We start from the raw sequence: 18,485 nt of genomic DNA on the forward strand, positions 1-18,485 counted from the left end.
GTATCCCCCCCACCATCCCAGTCCCCCCTCCCATCCCAGTACCCCCCCCCCCGGTACCGGCATCCCCTCCCTGGTACCGACACCTCCCCCGGTACCGACACCCCCCGGTCCCATTAACCCCCCCCGCTCCCAGTAACCCCCCCCGCTCCCAGTAAACCCCCCCGCTCCCAGTACCCCCCCTCCCATCCCAGTACCCCCCCGGTACCGGCCTCCCCCGCTCCCAGCACCAACCCGCCGCCAGCATCCCCCGCATCCCCCCCCGCCCCCCCGGTACCGACACCCCCCCCGGTGCCCCCCCCAACCCCCCCGGTGCCCCCCCCCTCCTCCCCCCCCCCCCCCCGGTGCCGCCGCCCCCGGTGCCGCCGCCCCCGGTGCCGCTCCCGGCCCCACCCCGGTGCCCCCCCCCCCCGGTACCGGGGGCCTCCCGGGGGTGTCGCGCCCCCCGGTGCCCCCCCGGTGCCCCCCCCCGTACCTCGGAAGGGGACATAGGACATGGCTCCGCCGCCGAGCGCTTCCCCCGGGCGCCGGTAACGGGCGGGGAAGGGGGGGGGCGGCGGGGGGGGGGGGGGGGCAGGCGGCCGGGGGAGGGACCCAGGAGGGGGGGGCGGGACCGGCACCGGGGGGGGGGGGGGGCACCGGGAGGGGGGAGGGGAGGGGGAGGGGATTGGGGGGGGGAACGGGGGGGAATAGTGGGGGGATGGGAATGGGGGGAATGGGATTGGGATTGTACTGGGAACACTGGGAGGGGGGCACTGGGAATGGGGGGACTGGGGAATGGGGGGTAATGGGAATGGGGAGGCACTGGGAACACTGGGGGGATGGGAATGGGGGGTAATGGGAATGGGGGGGTACTGGGATTGGGATTATACTGGGAACACTGGGAGTGGGGGGTGGGAATGGGGGGGGTAATGGGAATGGGGGGGCACTGGGAACACTGGGAGTGGGGGGATGGGAATGGGGGGTAATGGGAATGGGGGGGTACTGGGAACACTGGGAATGGGGGGGACTGGGAATGGGGGGACACTGGGAACACTGGGAATGGGGGCGGACTGGGAATACTGGGAGTGGGGGGACTGGGAATGGGGGGGACACTGGGAACACTGGGAATGGGGGGACTGGGAATGGGGGGGACACTGGGAACACTGGGAATGGGGGGCGGACTGGGGAATACTGGGAGTGGGGGGACTGGGAATGGGGGGTAATGGGAATGTGGGGACCACTGGGATTGGGATTATACTGGGAACACTGGGAGTGGGGGGTACTGGGAATGGGGGAGGTAATGGGAATGGGGGGCACTGGGAATACTGGGAGTGGGGGGTAATGGGAATGGGGGGGTAATGGGAATGGGGGGGTACTGGGATTGGGGGGTACTGGGATTGGGATTATACTGGAAACACTGGGAGTGGGGGGGATGGGAATGGGGGGGCAATGGGAATGGGGGGTACTGGGAATGCGGGGGACAACGGGAACACTGGGAATGGGGGGCGGACTGGGAATACTGGGAGTGGGGGGGACTGGGAATGGGGGGGTAATGGGAATGTGGGGAGCACTAGGATTGGGATTATACTGGGAACACTGGGAGTAGGGCTGTACTGGGAATGGGGGGGTAATGGGAATGGGGGGCGGACTGGGAATACTGGGAGTGGGCGGTACTGGGAATGGGGGGACTGGGAACTCTGGGAATGGGGGGGATGGGAATGGGGGGTACTGGGATTGGGATTATATTGGGAACACTGGGAGTGGGGGGTACTGGGAATGGGGGGTAATGGGAATGGGGGGTACTGGGAATGGGGGGGTAATGGGAATGGGGGGCGGACTGGGAATACTGGGAGTGGGGGGGAATGGGAATGGGGAGACTGGAATTGGGGGTGTAATGGGAATGGGGGGTACTGGGAATACTGGGAATGGCGGGGGGAATGGGAATGGGGGGTACTGGGATTGGGATTATACTGGGAACACTGGGAGTGGGGGTGTACTGGGAATGGGGGGCACTGGGAATGAGGGGGAACTGGGATTGGGGGGGTAATGGGAATGGGGGGAATGGGAATGGGGGTACTGGGAACACTGGGAGTGGGGGGAATGGAGGGGTACTGGGAACACTGGGAATGGGGGGCCAATGGGAATGGGGAGGAACTGGGATTGGGAGGATACTGGGAACACTGGGAATGGGGGTGAACTGTAAATGGCGGGGCACCGGGAATGGGGGGCACTGGGAACACTGGGAATTGGGGGGAACTGGAACGGGTTACTGGGAAGGGGGGTACTGTAAATGGGGGGCACTGGGAAAGGGGGGGACTGGGAACGGGGGGGACTGGGAACACTGGGAGTGGGGTGGCACTGGGAATAGGACCAGTGGCGGCCGCTTCGCCTTTAAGGGCTGCCCCCAGTGCCCCCAGTGCTCCCAGTGCCCCCAGTGTCACTGTCCCAGTGCTCCCAGTGCCACCACTGTTCTCGTCCCAGTGTCACCAGTGTCCCCAGTACACCCAGGGCCGCTGTCCCAGTGCTCCCAGTACCCCCAGTGTCCCCATCCCAGCGTCCCCAGTGTCTCCAGTACCCCCAGTGTCTCCCAGTGCTCCCAGTACCCCCGGTGTCCCCGTCCCACTGCCAGCAGCGTCCCCATCCCAGTGCCACCAGTGTCCCCATCCCAGTCCCCATCTCAGCATCTCCCAGTGCCACCAGGGTCCCCATCCCAGTGCTCCCAGTGGCCCCAGTTGTCCCCATCGCAGTGCTCCCAGTGCCACCACTGCCCCCAGTACCCCCATCCCTATGCGCCCAGCGTCCCCATTCCAGTGTCCCCCATTTTACCACCTCCCAGTGCCCCCAGTGTCCCCATCCCAGTGCTCCCAGTGCCCCCTATGTCACCATCCCAGTGCCCCCAGTCTCCTCATCTCAGTGTTCCCATTGCTTCCAGTGGCCCCCCACCCCATTCCAGTGTCTCCCAGTTGCCCCCCGAGCTCCCAGTGCCCCATCCCCGTGCCCCCAGTGTTCCCAGTGTCCCCACCCCAGCACCTCCCAGTGTTCCCAATAGCCCCAGTTCCCCATCCCAGTGCCTCCCAGTGTTCCCAGTAGCCCCAGTTTCCGAACCCAGCGCCTCCCTGGCCTCCATTCCAGTGTCCCCCAGTACCTCCCAGTCCCCCCCGGTACCTCCCAGTCCCCCCGGGCTCCCTTCCCAGTGCTCCCAGCACCCCCCAGGGCACCAGTCCCCAGTGCTCCCATGCCCTCCCAGTAGCTCCCAGTTCACTCCGGGGGCTGTGAGCGTGCAAGGGGAGAGCACGAGCGTGCAGAGGGTGAGCGTGCAAGGGGTGAGCATGCAAGGGGCAAGTGTGCAAGGGGTGAGCGTGCAAGGGGCGAGTGTGCACGGGGCAAGCGTGCAAACGAACGTGCGAGTGTGGTGTGCAGATGTGAGCGTGCGTGGGGCTGAGCGTGCAAACGAGTGTGCACAGCGTGAGCGTGCACGGGGTGAGCGTGCACCAGCCTGGCACGAGCGGCAGCGCGCGAGGCGAGCGTGCAAAGGCGAGCGTGCAAAGGTGAGCGCACACAGGGGCGAGCGTGCAAACGAGCGTGCAAGAGGCGAGCGTGCAAATGTGAGCGTGCACGGGGGCGAGTGTGCAAGGGGGGCCCCGAGTGCGCGTGCACCGCGCGTGCAAGGGGGCAGGGGGCGAGTGTGCAAGGGGGGGCGCGCGTGCAAGGCGCGCGTGCCCGGCGGGGCGCACGCGCGCGTGGGAGGCGTGGCCCCGCCCCCCGGCCCCGCCCCGCCCCCGCCCCCGCGCGCCCCCGCTCGCGCGCAGCCGCGCTCCCACGTGACCGCGGGGGCGGGGCCTCCTCCTCCTGCCCCCGCCTCCCCCGCCGGGCCCCGCCCCCGCGCGCGGATTGGCCGGGCGGCGGGGCCGGCTGTGCGCACGGCACGTGTCACGCGCTCGCCTCCCCCGCCACGTGACCCGTCCGCCCACGTGACCCTCCCCCCCCTCCGCTCGCCGCGCCCCTCCCCCTTCCCTCCTTCCCCCCCCCCCCCACCCCCGGCCGCTTCCGGCGCGCGCTCTGCGCGGTGACGTCACGGGGAGGGGGCGGGGCCGGCGGGTCACGTGGGGGCGCGCGGCGGAGCGGCGGCGGGTACGGGCGGGAGCGGCGGGGGAGGGGGAGGGGGGCCCCGGGAGGGGGCGGGGCCGGGCCGGGAGGGGGCGGGGCCTCGCGGCGCCGCGCTTCCGGTGGGCGGGGCCTGCGGCGGGCCCCTGCGCGCCATGAGAGCGGCCCTGGGCGTGAGTGTCGCGATGCGGGGGAGGGGTATCGCGATAGAGGGGGTGTATCGAGGCGGGGGGCGCGCGGGGCCGTCGCAGCTCGGGCACGGCGCGGTGGGTGGCGCGGCGCGGGGGGCGCGTGGGCCCGGGCGCGTATCGCAATATGGGGAGTATGGCGATGTGGGGAGTATCGCGATATGGGGAGGAGTATCGTGATGTGGGGGGTGTTGCGTGGGCAGCTATCATGACGCGGCGGGTATCACGTTGCCGTGGCCAGGAGCGCTGACACGATGGGTGTCGGGACAAGGGGGCCGTTGGTGGGTATCGCGACACGGTGGGTGTCACAGTGCCCCAGCCAGGCATTGCGGCATGGTAGATGTCACGATATGGGGGTGTTGTGTGGCCAGGTATTGTGAGCGGGCGTCATGACGCGGTGGGTATCGCGACGTGGTGAGTATCGCGACACGGTGGGTATCGCGACGCGCTGGGTATCGTCATGGGGCTGTGGGGCGGCTATCGCAACATGGCAGATATCGCGACACAGTGAGTATCGCCGTGCGATTGCTGGGTACCGCAGAACGGTAGGCATCATGGTGCCACGGTCTGGCGTCACGACACAGTTGGTATCACGACATGCTGGGCATCGTGACATGCCAGCATCCCAGCGCTGCAACCAGCTGTCGCGACGTGCCGGTACATCAGTGTCCACACTTTCACGGTGTTGTTAGCAGCTGTTGCAACACGCTGACTGTTGTGACATGCCGGGTTTCACAGTGCCACTGCTGGGCAACGTGACATACCTTATCGTGATATAGCCAGGTTGATATAGCAACATGTTGTGTGTCGCGATATGCTGGGTATCGCGACAGACTGTCACGGTGTGTTGGGTGTCACACGATGTGCCTGGTATACCCGACACATCATGGTTGCACCAGGCTGGATATCGTGACGCGGTGGGTATTGTGAGATGTCAGATAACGCACGACATGGTGGATATCGTGACATGCCAGGCATCGTCATATGTCTGGTACCACAGCGTGCTGGGTATCGCGACGTGCTGTGTATCATGACATGCCAGGCATCGTGACATACTGGGTATCGCGACATGCCGGGTATTGTAGCACGTCAGATGTTCTGCAGCATGCCCGGTATCATGGTATGCCAGGTATCGCGACATGTTGGGCGTTGTAACGTGTCAGATGTCCTGGGATGTGCTGGGTATCTCGATGTACCAGCTATCGTGATATGCTGGGTATCGTGACATGCAGGTGTCGTAACATGTCAGATACCATGCAGCATGCTGGGTACTGTGACATGTTAGGTATCGTGACGTGCTGGCTATCAATGGCAGGTATCGTGCAGTGCGATACATATCGTGACATTCCAGGTGTTGTGACATGCCGGGTTCCGTAACATTGGGTATCGCGACATGCCGGGCATGGTGACATTCCAGGTATCACGACACGCTGGGTGCCGTAACGTGGGGTATTATGACACGTCGGGTATGGCAAGATTCCAGGTATCATGACATGCCAGATGCCATAACGTTGGGTATCACGACATGTCGGGTATGGCAAGATTGTAGGTGTCGTGACATGCCAGGTGCCACAATGGGTGTCACGATGTGGCGGGTATCACGACATGCCAGGTATCGTGACGTGCTGGGCATGGTGAGATTCCAGATATCGTGACACGCCAGGTGCCATAATGGGTATCGCGACGTGCCAGGCATGGTGAGATTCCAGGTATCGTGACATGCCAGGTGCCATAACATTGGGTATCATGACGTGCTGGTATTGCAACATGTTGGTATCGCGACATGCTGAGTATTGCGACGTGCCGGGTATCGCGATTTAGTGGGTATTGTGACGTAGCGGGTATTGCGACATGCTGGTATTGCGACATGGTGGGTATCGCGATGTGGTGGGTATCGCGACATGCCGGTGTTGTGACATGCTGGGTATCGCGACGTGCCAGTATCGCGACGTGGCGCTGTGCCCGCAGGCGGTGGCGCTGGCGCTGGTGACGGTGACGACGGTGCCGCTGCTGCGGGCGCTGGGCCGCCGCCTGCTCTCCATGGCTGACGCCGACGGCGCCGCCTTCGTCCCCGGCAGCCTGGTGGCCGCCTTCGTCACCTGCCCCAACCAGGGGGTGGCCAAGGAGCTGGCCAGGTGGGGACGGCGGGGGGACAACGGGGGGAGGGGTTGGGGACAGCGGGGGTGACAAGGTGGGGACACCAAGGAAGGGATGGGGACACCGTGGGGACACCGTGGGGACACTGGGGAGGGGTTGGGGACACCACGAGGCCAAGTGGGGGACAATATGGGGACATCAGGGAGGGGTTGGGGACACCGGGGGGACACCGGGGAGGGGATGGGGACATTGGGGAGGGGTTGGGGACACCGGGGAGGGGATGGGGACAGCGGGTGGCCAGGTTGGGGACAATGCGGGGACACTGGGTGGGACCCCATGGGGACATCGGGGACACTGGTGGCCGGGCAGGGGACAGCTGGGAGGGGGTGGGGACGGGGGGGGGGGGGATGACGCGGGGGTACCCGAAGTGGGGACTGGGGGGGGGGGGGGAGGTGACACCGTGGGGACACCGCGGGGACGCCGTGGGGACACCGGGAGTGACCGTGCGGTGCCCAGGGCCATGGTGGAGAAGAAGCTGGCGGCCTGCGTGAACGTCCTGCCCCACGTCACCTCCGTGTGAGCGGGGACACGGGGGGGACATGGGGACACGGGGGGGGGGACACGGGGATGGGGACATGGACATGGGGACATGGGGACACGGGGATGGAGACACAGGTGGGGACATGGGGACGGGGACATGGGGACACGGATGCAGGGACATGGGGACACGGGGACACGGGGATGAGGACATGGGGACATGGAGGTGGGGACATGGGGACGGGGACATGGGGACACAGGGACACGGGGATGGGGACATGGGGTCATGGACATGGGGACACGGGTGGGGACACTGGGACATGGGGACGTGGGGACGTGGGGACATGGAGGTGGGGACACGGGGACAGGGACGTGGGGGTGGGGTCCCAGGGTATGGGGACGTGGGGACTCGGGTGGGGACACGGGGACACGGTTTGGGGACGTGCCCCATGTCCCCCCCGCAGCTACGAGTGGAAGGGGAAGCTGGAGGAGGACAGCGAGGTCCTGCTGGTGAGCGATGTCCCCAAGCGTCCCCGAACGTCCCCGCGTGTCCCCAAATGTCCCTAAACGGCCCCAAATGTGTCCCCCCCCCCAGATGATCAAAACCCGCAGCTCCAAGGTGCCGGCGCTGGCCGAATTCGTGCGGTGAGTGACCGGGGGGGGGATTGGGGACACAATTTTGGGGGGGGACATTTGGGGACACCGCGGGGTCTCCCCCTGACCCCCCGTGTCCCCCCTTCCCCCCCAGGTCCTCCCACCCCTACGAGGTGCCCGAGGTGGTGGCGGTGCCGGTGGTGGGGGGCAACGCGCCCTACCTGCGCTGGGTGCAGGACGCCGTCCCCGAGTGACACCCCCCCATTTTAACCCCCCCCCCCCCAATTTTTGGGGACTCCCCCTTTATTTTTTGGGGACTCCCCCCCTTTATTTTTGGGGACCCTCCCCCTTAATTTTTTTTTGGGGGGGGCCACGAACCACACGGAGCTGCGTCGCCGTCGAGCCGTTTATTCCCAACCGGCGGGGGGGGGGGGCACACCCCATGACCCCCCCAAAAATATCAGCCCCCCCCCAAAATATCGGGGTCCCCCCAAAAATATCGCGCCCCCCCCCCCAAAATATCAGGGTCCCCCCCCAAGATATCACCCCCCCCCAAAAAAAATATCGGGGCCCCCCATATATGGGGGTTCCTCCCCTATATTGGGGCGGCCCCCCCATATCGGGGTGCCCCCCCATATCGTGACGCCCCCATTTCGTGCCCCCCCCCTTTAAAATCCTCCGGAGCGATGAAAAAAAAAAAAGAAAAAAAAGCGCTGCGAAAATAAAAGTTTTTTGAAGCTTTTCGGTGTTTTTTTGGCGTTTTTTTTTTTTTTGGGGTGCCCCCCCCCAGCAGGTTTCGGGGTCCCCCCCCCCACCCCAAATAATTTATGGGGGGCGCTCAGAGCATGCCCCCCCGCCCCACTCCACCAGGTACTGGACGGTGCCGTCCAGCGTCACCCTGCGGGCCAGGACGCGCGCGGGGTCCCCCCCCCGCGCCGAAATGGGGGGGGGGGGGGGCGGGGGGGGCTCCCCGGGGGCGGGGGGGCGAGGGGGGGGGCCCGGGGGGCGCCGCTTGGCGCGGGGGGGGGCGCCGGGGGCGCTCGGGGCTCTCGGGCTCGGGGCTGGCGGGCGCCGTCCTGCGGGGGGGAACGGGGGGGTCGGGGGGCGGGGCGGGGCCACCCCCCGGGGCTCCCAGTAGGAGCCCAGTTCGCCCAGTAGGAGCCCAGTTCGCCCAGTATGCCCCCCAGTTCTCCCAGTAGGAGCCCAGTTCGCCCAGTAGGAGCCCAGTTCTCCCAGTGTGCCCCCCAGTTCTCCCAGTAGGAGCCCAGTTCGCCCAGTAGGAGCCCAGTTCTCCCAGTATGCCCCCCCCCCAGTTCTCCCAGTAGGAGCCCAGTTCTCCCAGTATGCCCCCCCCCCCAGTTCTCCCAGTAGGAGCCCAGTTCTCCCAGTATGCCCCCCCCCCCCAGTTCTCCCAGTAGGAGCCCAGTTCGCCCAGTAGGAGCCCAGTTCTCCCAGTATGCCCCCCCCAGTTCGCCCAGTATGAGCCCAGTTCTCCCAGTATGCCACCCCCAGGCCTCCCAGTAGGAGCCCAGTTCTCCCAGTATGAGCCCAGTTCGCCCAGTATGAGCCCAGTTCTCCCGGTATGCCACCCCCAGGCCTCCCAGTATGAGCCCACACCTCCCAGTATGAGCCCAGTTCTCCCAGTATGCACCCCCCAGTTCTCCCAGTATGAGCCCAGGCCTCCCAGTATGCCCCCCCCAGTTCTCCTAGTATGACCCCAGTTCTCCCAGTATGAGCCCAGTTCTCCCAGTATGAGCCCACCCAGTTCTCCCAGTATGAGCCCAGTTCGCCCAGTATGAGCCCAGTTCTCCCAGTATGCCCCTCCCCCCAGTTCTCCCAGTATGAGCCCAGTTCTCCCAGTGTGCCCCCCTCAGGCCTCCCAGTATGAGCCCAGTTCTCCCAGTATGAGCCCACCCAGTTCTCCCAGTATGAGCCCAGGTCTCCCAGTATGAGCCCAGTTCGCCCAGTGTGCCCCCCCCCCCAGTTCTCCCAGTATGAGCCCAGTTCGCCCAGTGTGCCCCCCCCCAGTTCTCCCAGTATGAGCCCACCCAGTTCCCCCAGTATGAGCCCAGTTCTCCCAGTATGACCCCCCCAGTTCTCCCAGTATGAGCCCAGGTCTCCCAGTATGAGCCCAGTTCGCCCAGTGTGCCCCCCCCCAGTTCTCCCAGTATGAAACCACCCAGTTCCCCCAGTATGAGCCCAGTTCTCCCAGTATGACCTCCCCCAGTTCTCCCAGTATGAGCCCAGGTCTCCCAGTATGAGCCCAGTTCGCCCAGTGTGCCCCCCCCCCAGTTCTCCCAGTATGAGCCCACCCAGTTCCCCCAGTATGAGCCCAGTTCTCCCAGTATGACCTCCCCCAGTTCTCCCAGTATGAGCCCAGGTCTCCCAGTATGACCCCCCCCCAGTTCTCCCAGTATGAGCCCAGGTCTCCCAGTATGAGCCCAGTTCGCCCAGTGTGCCCCCCCAGTTCTCCCAGTATGCCCCCCCCCAGTTCTCCCAGTATGAGCCCAGTTCTCCCAGTATGCCCCCCCAGTTCTCCCAGTATGAGCCCACCCAGTTCTCCCAGTATGAGCCCACCCAGTTCTCCCAGTATGCCACCCCCAGTTCTCCCAGTATGAGCCCAGTCCTCCCAGTATGCCTCCCCAGGCCTCCCACTATGAGCCCAGGCCTCCCAGTAACCCCCCCAGGCCTCCAGGTAACCCCCTCCCAGTAGCCCCCAGTATGGCCCTGCTCTTCCCAGTATGGCCCCAGCCATCCCAGTATGACTCTTCCCCCATCCCAGTTTGCCCCCCGACCTCTCCCAGTGCCCCCCAGTCCTTCCAGTTTCTCCCCACCCCTCCCAGTATGACCCCGTCCCTCCCAGTATGCCCCCCAGTCCTGCCAGTATGAACCTAGTCCTCCCAGTACTCCCCCCAGTCCTCCCAGTGCCCCTCAGTTTGCCCCCTACCCCTCCCAGTGCCCCCCAGTCCTCTCAGTTTGCCCCTCCCCCCACCTCCCGGTTTGCCCCCAGTCCTCCCAGTTTCCCCCAGTCCTCCCAGTTTATCTCCCACCCCTCCCAGTTTCCCCCCAGTCCTCCCAGTTTGCCCCTCACCCCTTCCAGTGCCCCCCAGTCCTCCCAGTTTGCTCTCCCAGTGCCCCCACCCCTCCCAGTGCCTCCCAGTCCTCCCAGTTTGCCCTCCCAGTGCCTCCCAGTCCTCCCAGTTTGCCCCCCGCCCCACCTGAGGCTCTGGGCGGTGTTGGCCGAGGGGTGGAAGGAGGCGAACATCCGGATGGGGGCGCTGCGGGGGGCTCAGCGTGGGGCCCCCCAAACCCCATAACCCCCCCACACCCCATAACACCCCCCCACCCCAAAACCCCCTTAAAACCCCCAAACCACCCCACAACCCCCCTATTTGCCCCCAAACCCCCCATCATCCCCAAATCCCCCCACCCCAAAACACTCCCAAAACCCCAAAACATCCCCCAAAACCCCATAACACCCCCCACCCCATAACCCCCCGAACCGTATAACACCCCCCACCCCATAGCCCCCCTCCCACCCCATAAACCCTACCCCCACCCCATAACACCCCCCCACCCCAAAACCAGCCCAAAAACCCGTAACACCCCCATAACCCCCCCACCCCATAACACCCCCACCCCATAACCCCCATCCCATAACCCCTCTCCCACCCCATAACACCCCCCCACCCCCAAACGCCCCCCAAAACCCCAAAACGCCCCCCACCCCATAACCCCCCCCAAAACTCCATAACCCCCCCGACCCCATAACCCCCCACTCCATAACATCCCCCCCGACCCCACAACACCCCCCGGCCCCATAAACCCCCCCCACCCCATAACACCCCCCAACCCTATAACCCCCCCACCCCAACGACCCCAACCCCCCCACCCCATAACCCCCCCGACCCCATAACCCCCCCCACCCCATAACACCCCCCCGACCCTATAACCCCCCCACCCCCCGACCCCATAACCCTCCCACCCCATAACACCCCCTGACCCTATAACCCCCCCACCCCCCAACCCCATAACCCCCCGCGACCCCATAACCCCCCACCCCATAACCCCACCGTGACCCCATAACCCCCCCACCCCATAACACCCCCCAACACCCCCCGACCCCACAACACCCCGCCACTCCATAACCCCCCCGACCCCATAACCCCCCCACCCCATAATACCCCCTGACCCTATAACCCCCCCACCCCCCGACCCCATAACCCCCCGACCCCATAACCCCCCCACCCCATAACCCCCCGTGACCCCATAACCCCCTGACCCAAAACCCCCCCCGACCCAAAACCCCCCCCGACCCCATAACCCCCCGTGACCCCATAACCCCCCCACCTCTCGGGGCAGCGCGCCTCGGTGCGCCGGAAGTTGTAGGATCCTCCGGGGGGCCCTATAGGGCCGGGGGGGGGCACGATCAAAATTTTATGGGGCGGGGTGGGGGGGGGGGGGGCAGGAAAAAACCCCATAAAATTTTATAGGGTCGGGGGGGGGGGGGGTGGGTCGGGGGGCCTTACCTGGGCCCGGCGGGGGCGGGCGCCGGCGGCCCCCGCTGGAAGGAGGCTGCAAGAGAGCCCCAAAATTTTGGGGGGGGTCCCAAAATTTTGGGGGGGGGCCCCAAGATTTGAGGGGGTCCCCAAAATTTTGGGGGGTCCCTAAATTTGGGGGGGGGCAAATTTTTGGGGGTCCCCAAATTTTGGGGGGTTCCTAAATTTTTGGGGGAGGGGTTCCCAAATTTTTTTTGGGGGGGGGGTCCCCAATATTTGAGGGGGGTCCCCCAAATTTTGGGGGTCCCTAAATTTTAGGGGGTCCCTAAATTTTGGGGGGTCCCAGATTTTTGGGGGGGGTCCCCAAATTTTTGGGGGGTCCTAAATTTTTGGGGGAGAGTTTCCCAAATTTTTTTGGGGGGTTCCCCGAATTTTTTGGGGGCCCCCAATTTGTTTGGGGGTCCCCAAAATTTGTAGGGGTGTCCCCAAATTCTTTTGGGGGTGTCCCCAAAATTTTGCGTTGTCCTCAGACTTTTTGGGGAGTTCTGCAAAATTTTGGGGAGTTCCCCAAATTTCTGGGGGTCCCCAATTTGTTTGTGGGGGTGCCCAAAATTTTGGGGGTGTCCCCAAATTTTTTTGGGGGGTCCCAAAATTTTGAGGGGGTCCCCAAATTTTTTGGGGGTGTCCCCAAACGTTTTGGGGAATTCCCCAGAATTTTGGGGGGTTCCCCAACTTTTTTGGGGGGGGTCCCCGAATTTTTGGGGAGGTTCCCAAAATTTTCGGGGAGTTCGCAAAAATTTGGAGTGGTCCCCAATTTTTTGGGGGGGTCCCCAAATTTTTAGGCTGGTTCCCCAATTTTTTTTGGTGCGGGTCCCCAAAATTTTGAGGGGGTCCCCCAATTCTTGGAGGGTCCCCAAAATTTTTGGGGGTCCCCAATTTGCTTTTGGGGGGTCCCCAAAATTTTGTGCTGTCCCTAATCTTTTTGGGGGGGGTCCCCAAATTTTTTTTGTGGGGGTCTCCAAAATTGAGGGGCTCCCCGAATTTTTTGGGGGGTTCCCCAAAATTTTGGGGGGTCCCTAACTTTTTTGGGGGGTTCCCCAAAATTCTTTGGGGGGGGTCCCTAAATTCTTGTTGGGGTCCCCAAAATTTTTGGGGGGGTCCCCAATTGTTTTTGGTGGGCTCCCCCTATTCTTTGTGGGGTCCCCAATATTCTGGGGGTCCCCAATATTCTGGGGGGTTTCTAGGGGAAAGGGGGGGTTATAGGGGAAGGGGGGGGACCCCAAAATCCCCCCCCCGTTACCTAGCGGGGCGCAGGGCGGCCGCGGCCGCTCACCTGCTGCCGGTGAGCGGGGGCGCGGGGGGGGCGCGGCCGGGGGGCCCCCGCGGCGAGGGGGGGGCGGGGGGCGGCGGGGGGGGGGCAGCGGGGGGCGCCCGCGTGTGCAGCCCGAAGAGGCCCTTGCGCTTCTTCATCTCCCGGCCCGAGATGAACCTGGGGGGGGGCAGCGGGGGGTTAGGGGGCGTTGGGGTTTTTTGGGGGGGGGTTGGGGTTTTTGGGGGGGTTTTGGGGTGGGGGGGTTGGGGGGGGTGGGGGGTTGGGGTTTTTGGGGGGGTCTTGGGGTGGGGGGGGTTGGGGGGTGTTGGGGGGGTTTGGGGGGTTTGGGGTTTTTGGGGTGGGGGGAGTTAGGGAGGGTTTGGGGGTGATGGGGGGTTTAGGGGGGAGTTTGGGGTTTCGGGGTGGGTTTGGGGTTTTTGGGGTTTTTGGGGTTGGTTTGGGGATTTGGGGTTTTTGGGGTGGGTTTGGGGTTTTTGGGGTTTTTGGCGTTGGTTTGGGGATTTGGGGGTTTTGGGGGCGGGTTTGGGGTTTTTTGGGGTTTGTGGGGAGTTTGGGGTTTTTGGGGTAGAGGGGTTTGGGGGGAGTTTGGGGTTTTGGGGGTGGGTTTTTTGGGGTGGGTTTTGGGGTTTTTGGGGCTTGGGGGTTGGGGGGTTTAGGGGGTTGGGGATTTTGGAGGGGTTGGGGGGAGTTTGGGGATCTTGGGGTGGCGGGGGTTGGGGCGAGTTTGGGGCTTTTGGGGTGGGTTTTGGGGTTTTTGGGGTGGGGGGGTTGGGGGGAGTTTGGGGGGTTGGGGTGGGTTTGGGGTTTTTGAGGTGGGGGAGTTTGGGGGAGTTTGGGGGGCTTGCGGGGTGAGGGGGAAGTTTGGGGTCAGTTTGGGGTTTTTGGGGTGGGGGTGAGTTTGGGGGTTATCGGGGTGGGTTTCGGGGTGAGTTTAGGGTTTTTGGGGTGGGGGGGTTAGGGGGTTGGGGTGGAGGTGGGGGTTTGGGGATTTGGGGGGGTTGGGGTGAGTTTGGGGTTTTTGGGGTGGGGGGGGTTGGGGATTTCAGGGAGTTTGGAGGATTTGGGGGTGTATGGGGGTTTTGGGGTGAGTTTGGGGCTTTTGGGGTGGGGGGGTTGGGGTGATGGGAGGGTTTTGTGGGGTGATGGGGGGTGTTTGGAGGGGCGGTGGGGATTTTGGGGCAGTGCTGGGGTCTCGGGGTTTGGGATTTTGGGGCGGTGATGGGGTTTCAGGGTGCTGAGGGATTTCGGAGCGATGGGGATTGGATTTGGGGGGGGAAGGATTTGGGGGTGCGGGGCGGGGGGGGGGGACGTTTCGGGGTGCTCCCACCTGTCCTTGTGGGTGCTGAGGGCGCCCAGCAGCTGGCCGTAGCGCTCACCCTTGGGGGTCTCCGCGAGCTGCGAAGGCAAAAGGGGGGTGGGGGTGGGAGGTCAGAAAATTTGGGGGGTCACCCCAACATTTTGGGGTCGCAGGGGGGCCCCAAAACCTGTCCCAGCAGCAGCGCGTCCCAGTTGGCGTTGGCGAAGGGCAGGATCTCGCGCTCCAGGTCGAAGTACTTCTTCTTGCAGCACACGCTCAGGTGGTACAGGATGAGGTGGGCCACGTCCACCCTGGGGGGGCACCCCAAAAAAAATTAAAATACCGGGGGGGGGGGGCACCCATGGGTGCTGCCTTTTGGGGGAGGGGGAGACGGGAAGGTGCCGGATCGGGGGGAGACCTCCCTAAAATGGGGGTGATGGGGGCTGGATTTTTTTTGGGGGGGGGGGTTGGATTTGGGGGGCAGAGATTTTTGGGGGGCTGAATTTTTTTGGGGGGGCTGAATTTGTTCTGGGGGGGCCGAATTTTTCTGGGGGGGCCCCCATAGGCGCTGGATTTGGGGTGGGAGGGGAGCTCCCTAAAGGCGCCGGAGCGGTGCCAATTTTGGGGGGGGCACATGACAGATGGGGGCATATCCCAATTTGGGGGCGGGGGCGAGGTTTTGGGGTTCCGGATGAGTGCGTAAAAGTGGGGGGGCACTAAATTTCGGGGGGGGGACTAAATTTTGGGGGGGGGGCACAATTCGGTGCCCCCCGACTCACCAGCGCAGCGGCAGCCGCCGGACGCTCTCGGTGCCGCCGGTGCAGACGCAGCACTCGAAGACGTAAAACCTAAATTTTTGAATTTTTTTTTTTTTCCGGGGGGGCACAAGGCTTTAGGGGACCCCCCGTGATGTGGGGGTGCCCCCCCCCCAAAAAAAACCCCACTTACCGGTCCCCGTAGAGCAGGGGCTTGCTGAGGCACTGGGTGCAGGCCTCGTGGAACCACTGCCCGCAGCCGCGGCACTGCAGCATCTTCAGGTTCCACCTGCGCCCCCCCCCATGGGTTATTTGGGGGGGGACCCCAAATTTAATCGGGGGGGGTCTTTCGAGCGGGGGGGGGCACTCACTGCCGGGCCCCCGCAGTAGCAGTAGCACTGCTGGCGGTTGGCGAGGTGGGGGGTCCCAGTCCAGCGCCTTCAGGGCGTAGGGCAGCACCGCCTTCATGCTCAGCATCGCCTTGGCGTGGGGGCCCTTCTTCAGGGCCCCCCCGCTGAAATCAGTAAAAGGGGGGGTCATTTAGGAAGGGGGGGGGGTAGAAATCAAATTTAAAAGCCCCCCCCGCAAATTTTCTTGCCACTCACCTTGGTGGCCACGGCGAAGACGCAGCGGCGGCACACCCAGGCGCCGGCGGGGCGGGGGGCGGTGGCACTGCTGGTGGTAGGCTTATTTTTGGGGGGGGGGGCAATTAATTTTTGGGGGGGGCATCGAGGAGAGGGGGGGATGGTTCTGGGGGGGGCCGCTCACCGTGGCCGCATTTGTCGCAGCGCACCAGGAGGTTTTCGGGGCCCAGCGGCGGGCCCGAGCAGACGCAGCACGTTTGGTCCCCCCCGGCACCGCCGCTGCGATGGGGGGGGGGGGGATTAATTATTTTTTTTTGGGGGGGGTTAATTAATTAATGGGGGGGGTCAGTTAATTAAATTAATTGATTTAATTCCTCCTACCGGGGCTGATGTCCTTCCAGAGCACCAGGAACTGGGAATTGTCCTCGAACTGCACCAGGCAGGCGCTGCGGCCCCCGTCGACCTGGGGGGCACAAATAAAAAGGGGGGCACAAATTAAAAAAGGGGGGTTTAGGAAAAAGGGGGGCGCTGAAATTTTCATTTTTTAATTTTTTTTTTTTTGGGGGGGGGGGGGCTCACCTTTTTGATGGTGCCCAGGTAGAGGAGGCCGTCGGTCCAGCGCGCCAGCACGTCCTGGCCCTCCCAAAAGCGGGGGGGCGCGGGGGGGGCGGCCGGGGGGGGCCCCTGGCTCGCTCGCCATCACATCGTGGCGGGGGGGGGGCTGCGGGAGGGGGGGCCCCCCCCCCCAAAAAAAAAAAAAAAATTGGGAGGGGGGGGACAGGGGGAGGTTGGGGGGGGGGTTAGGGGGTAAAATGGGGGGGTAAAATGGGGGGCACAATGAGGGGCACAATGGGGGAGTCCTTTATGGGGGGGGGGGGGTGTCCCAGGTTGGGGGGGGGGCATTTTGGGGGGGGGGGTCCCGAGGTATGGGGGCAGGGGGATCGTGTAGGATGGGGGGGCACAATGGGGGTCCTTTATGGGGGGGGGTGTCCCAGGTTGGGGGGGGTTCATATGGGGGGGCATTTTTGGGGTGGGGGGGTCCCGAGGTATGGGGGGCCCATGTAGGATGGGGGGGCACAATGGGGGGCACAGATTATTGGGGGGGTCTTCGGGGGAGGGTCCCAGGTTGGGGGGCTCAAGGGGGGGGCATTTTTTGGGGGGGGGTCCCGAGGTATGCGGGGGGCACAGATTGGGGGGGCAGATTGAAAGGGGGGGCCTGGGGGGGCAGATTGGATGGGGGTCACAGATTGGGGGGTGCTCATGGGGGGGGACGTTTGGGGGGTCCCGAGGTCTGGGGGGGCACATTGGATGGGGGGGTCCTAGATGGGGGGGGGGGGGGCATGTAGGGTATGGGGGGGGGCATTTTGGGGGGGGGAGGGTCCTGGAATGGGGGGGCAGGCAGGATATGGGGGGGGACAGATCGGAGGGGGGGACATGGGGGGGGGCACGGATTGGGGGGGTCCCAGCTGGGGGGGCAGGGTAAGGGAGGGGGTCCTAAACCGGGGGAGCAGACTTTCGGGGGGGGTCACGCAGTTTGGGGGGGGCTACCAAATTGGGGGGGGGTCCAATTATTTTAGGGGTCCATTTCTTTTGCGGGGGCATCCCATTTTTTAGGGGGAGGTCCCATTTCTTTCTGGGGGGTCCCATTTTTTTGGGGGTTCCACTTCTTTTTGGGGGGTCCCATTTTTTAGGGGGAGGTCCCATTTTTTTGGGGGGGGGTCCCATTTATTAGGGGGTCCATTTTTTTTAGGGGGGTCCCATTTTTTAGGGGGGTCCCAGTTTTTTTGGGGGGGCATTTTTTGGGGGGGTGTTACCGCAGGGGGGGTCCCGGTGGCAGCGGGGGGGGTGGCAGCGCTGACGCAGTGCCTATGACCGGGGGGGGTCCCGGGCACGGATCTTGGGGGGGGGGGGGAAGCGGACCGGGGGGGGGGGTGAGGGGGGATTTTTGGGGGGGTCCCGGGGGGCCCTTACCGGAGGCGGCGGGGCCGAGCGGCGGGGCCGGGCCGGCAGCGGCAGCGCGGGGCCGTGACGCAGCAGCGGCGGCGGCGGCGGGGGGGGCCCAGGGGGGCGCGGAGGGACGGCGGCACCGGGCCCCCCCCCCCCCGGCCCCCCCCAACCGGGGCCCGGCCCCGCCCCCGCCCCCCCCCCGAGCCGCCGCCGCCGCCGCCCCGCCCCCGCCGCCGAAGCCCCGCCCCCAGCCCCCGAAGCCCCGCCCCCAGGCCACAAACCCCGCCCCCAGGCCACAAACCCCGCCCCTAGCCGCGAAGCCACGCCCCCAGCCCAGAGGCCACGCCCCCAGCCCAGAGGCCACGCCCCTAGCCCAGAGGCCACGCCCATAGCCCAGAAGCCACGCTCCCACCCAGAAGCCACGCCCCCAACCCCGAAGAGCCGCCCCTGTTCCAGAAGCCACGCCCCCAACCCACAAACCACGCCCCCGCTCCCGAAGCCACGCCCCCTCCAGAAAAGCCACGCCCCCTCTCCCTCCCCGCCGGCCGTTACCCCGTGGGTGCGGGGTGCG

The 18,485-nt window shown here is 65.0% G+C and overlaps 3 protein-coding genes across 6 annotated transcripts in view; 1 reads left to right on the forward strand and 2 right to left on the reverse strand.

The window, feature by feature from the left end:
• Positions 1–494, reverse strand: part of SYNGAP1 (synaptic Ras GTPase activating protein 1) — a 30,796-nt gene extending 30,302 nt beyond the window's left edge. Inside the window, 1 exon segment of the mRNA XM_066986898.1 lies at positions 473–494. Coding sequence (XP_066842999.1) covers positions 473–494 — 22 coding nt within the window.
• Positions 455–8,057, forward strand: CUTA (cutA divalent cation tolerance homolog). Of its 4 annotated transcripts, none has more exons than XM_066986889.1 (6): positions 455–527; positions 6,240–6,406; positions 6,885–6,944; positions 7,370–7,415; positions 7,501–7,550; positions 7,654–8,057. In XM_066986889.1, the coding sequence occupies exons 2-6, from the start codon at positions 6,312–6,314 to the stop codon at positions 7,751–7,753; spliced, it is 351 nt and encodes a 116-aa protein (XP_066842990.1). In that variant the 5' UTR covers positions 455–527; positions 6,240–6,311; the 3' UTR covers positions 7,754–8,057. The 4 variants fall into 4 exon arrangements, with proteins under 4 accessions (XP_066842990.1, XP_066842989.1, XP_066842987.1 ...); XM_066986888.1 differs by lacking the exon at positions 455–527 and adding an exon at positions 3,993–4,110; XM_066986886.1 differs by lacking the exon at positions 455–527 and adding an exon at positions 4,142–4,256.
• PHF1 (PHD finger protein 1) lies at positions 8,012–18,304 on the reverse strand. The gene is given in 17 exon segments (XM_066986592.1): positions 8,012–8,510; positions 10,492–10,777; positions 11,850–11,934; positions 13,369–13,487; positions 14,659–14,726; positions 14,816–14,939; positions 15,408–15,476; positions 15,577–15,676; positions 15,757–15,803; positions 15,805–15,899; positions 15,989–16,040; positions 16,042–16,069; positions 16,152–16,232; positions 16,235–16,246; positions 16,349–16,430; positions 16,547–16,659; positions 18,301–18,304. Coding segments are annotated over 17 exon segments (1,551 nt in total). The 3' UTR covers positions 8,012–8,324.
• Between the last annotated feature and the right edge of the window lie 181 nt (positions 18,305–18,485).

This window comes from Anser cygnoides, chromosome 35, assembly GCF_040182565.1.
Source record: "Anser cygnoides isolate HZ-2024a breed goose chromosome 35, Taihu_goose_T2T_genome, whole genome shotgun sequence".
Taxonomy (NCBI): domain Eukaryota; kingdom Metazoa; phylum Chordata; class Aves; order Anseriformes; family Anatidae; genus Anser; species Anser cygnoides.

Bases quoted from the DNA above. Each gene is read 5' to 3' on its own strand.
- CUTA (XM_066986886.1), top strand. The intron at 6,407-6,884 runs GTGGGGACGGCG...TGCGGTGCCCAG, and splicing joins GTGGCCAAGGAGCTGGCCAG to GGCCATGGTGGAGAAGAAGC. The intron at 7,416-7,500 runs GTGAGCGATGTC...CCCCCCCCCCAG, and splicing joins AGGACAGCGAGGTCCTGCTG to ATGATCAAAACCCGCAGCTC.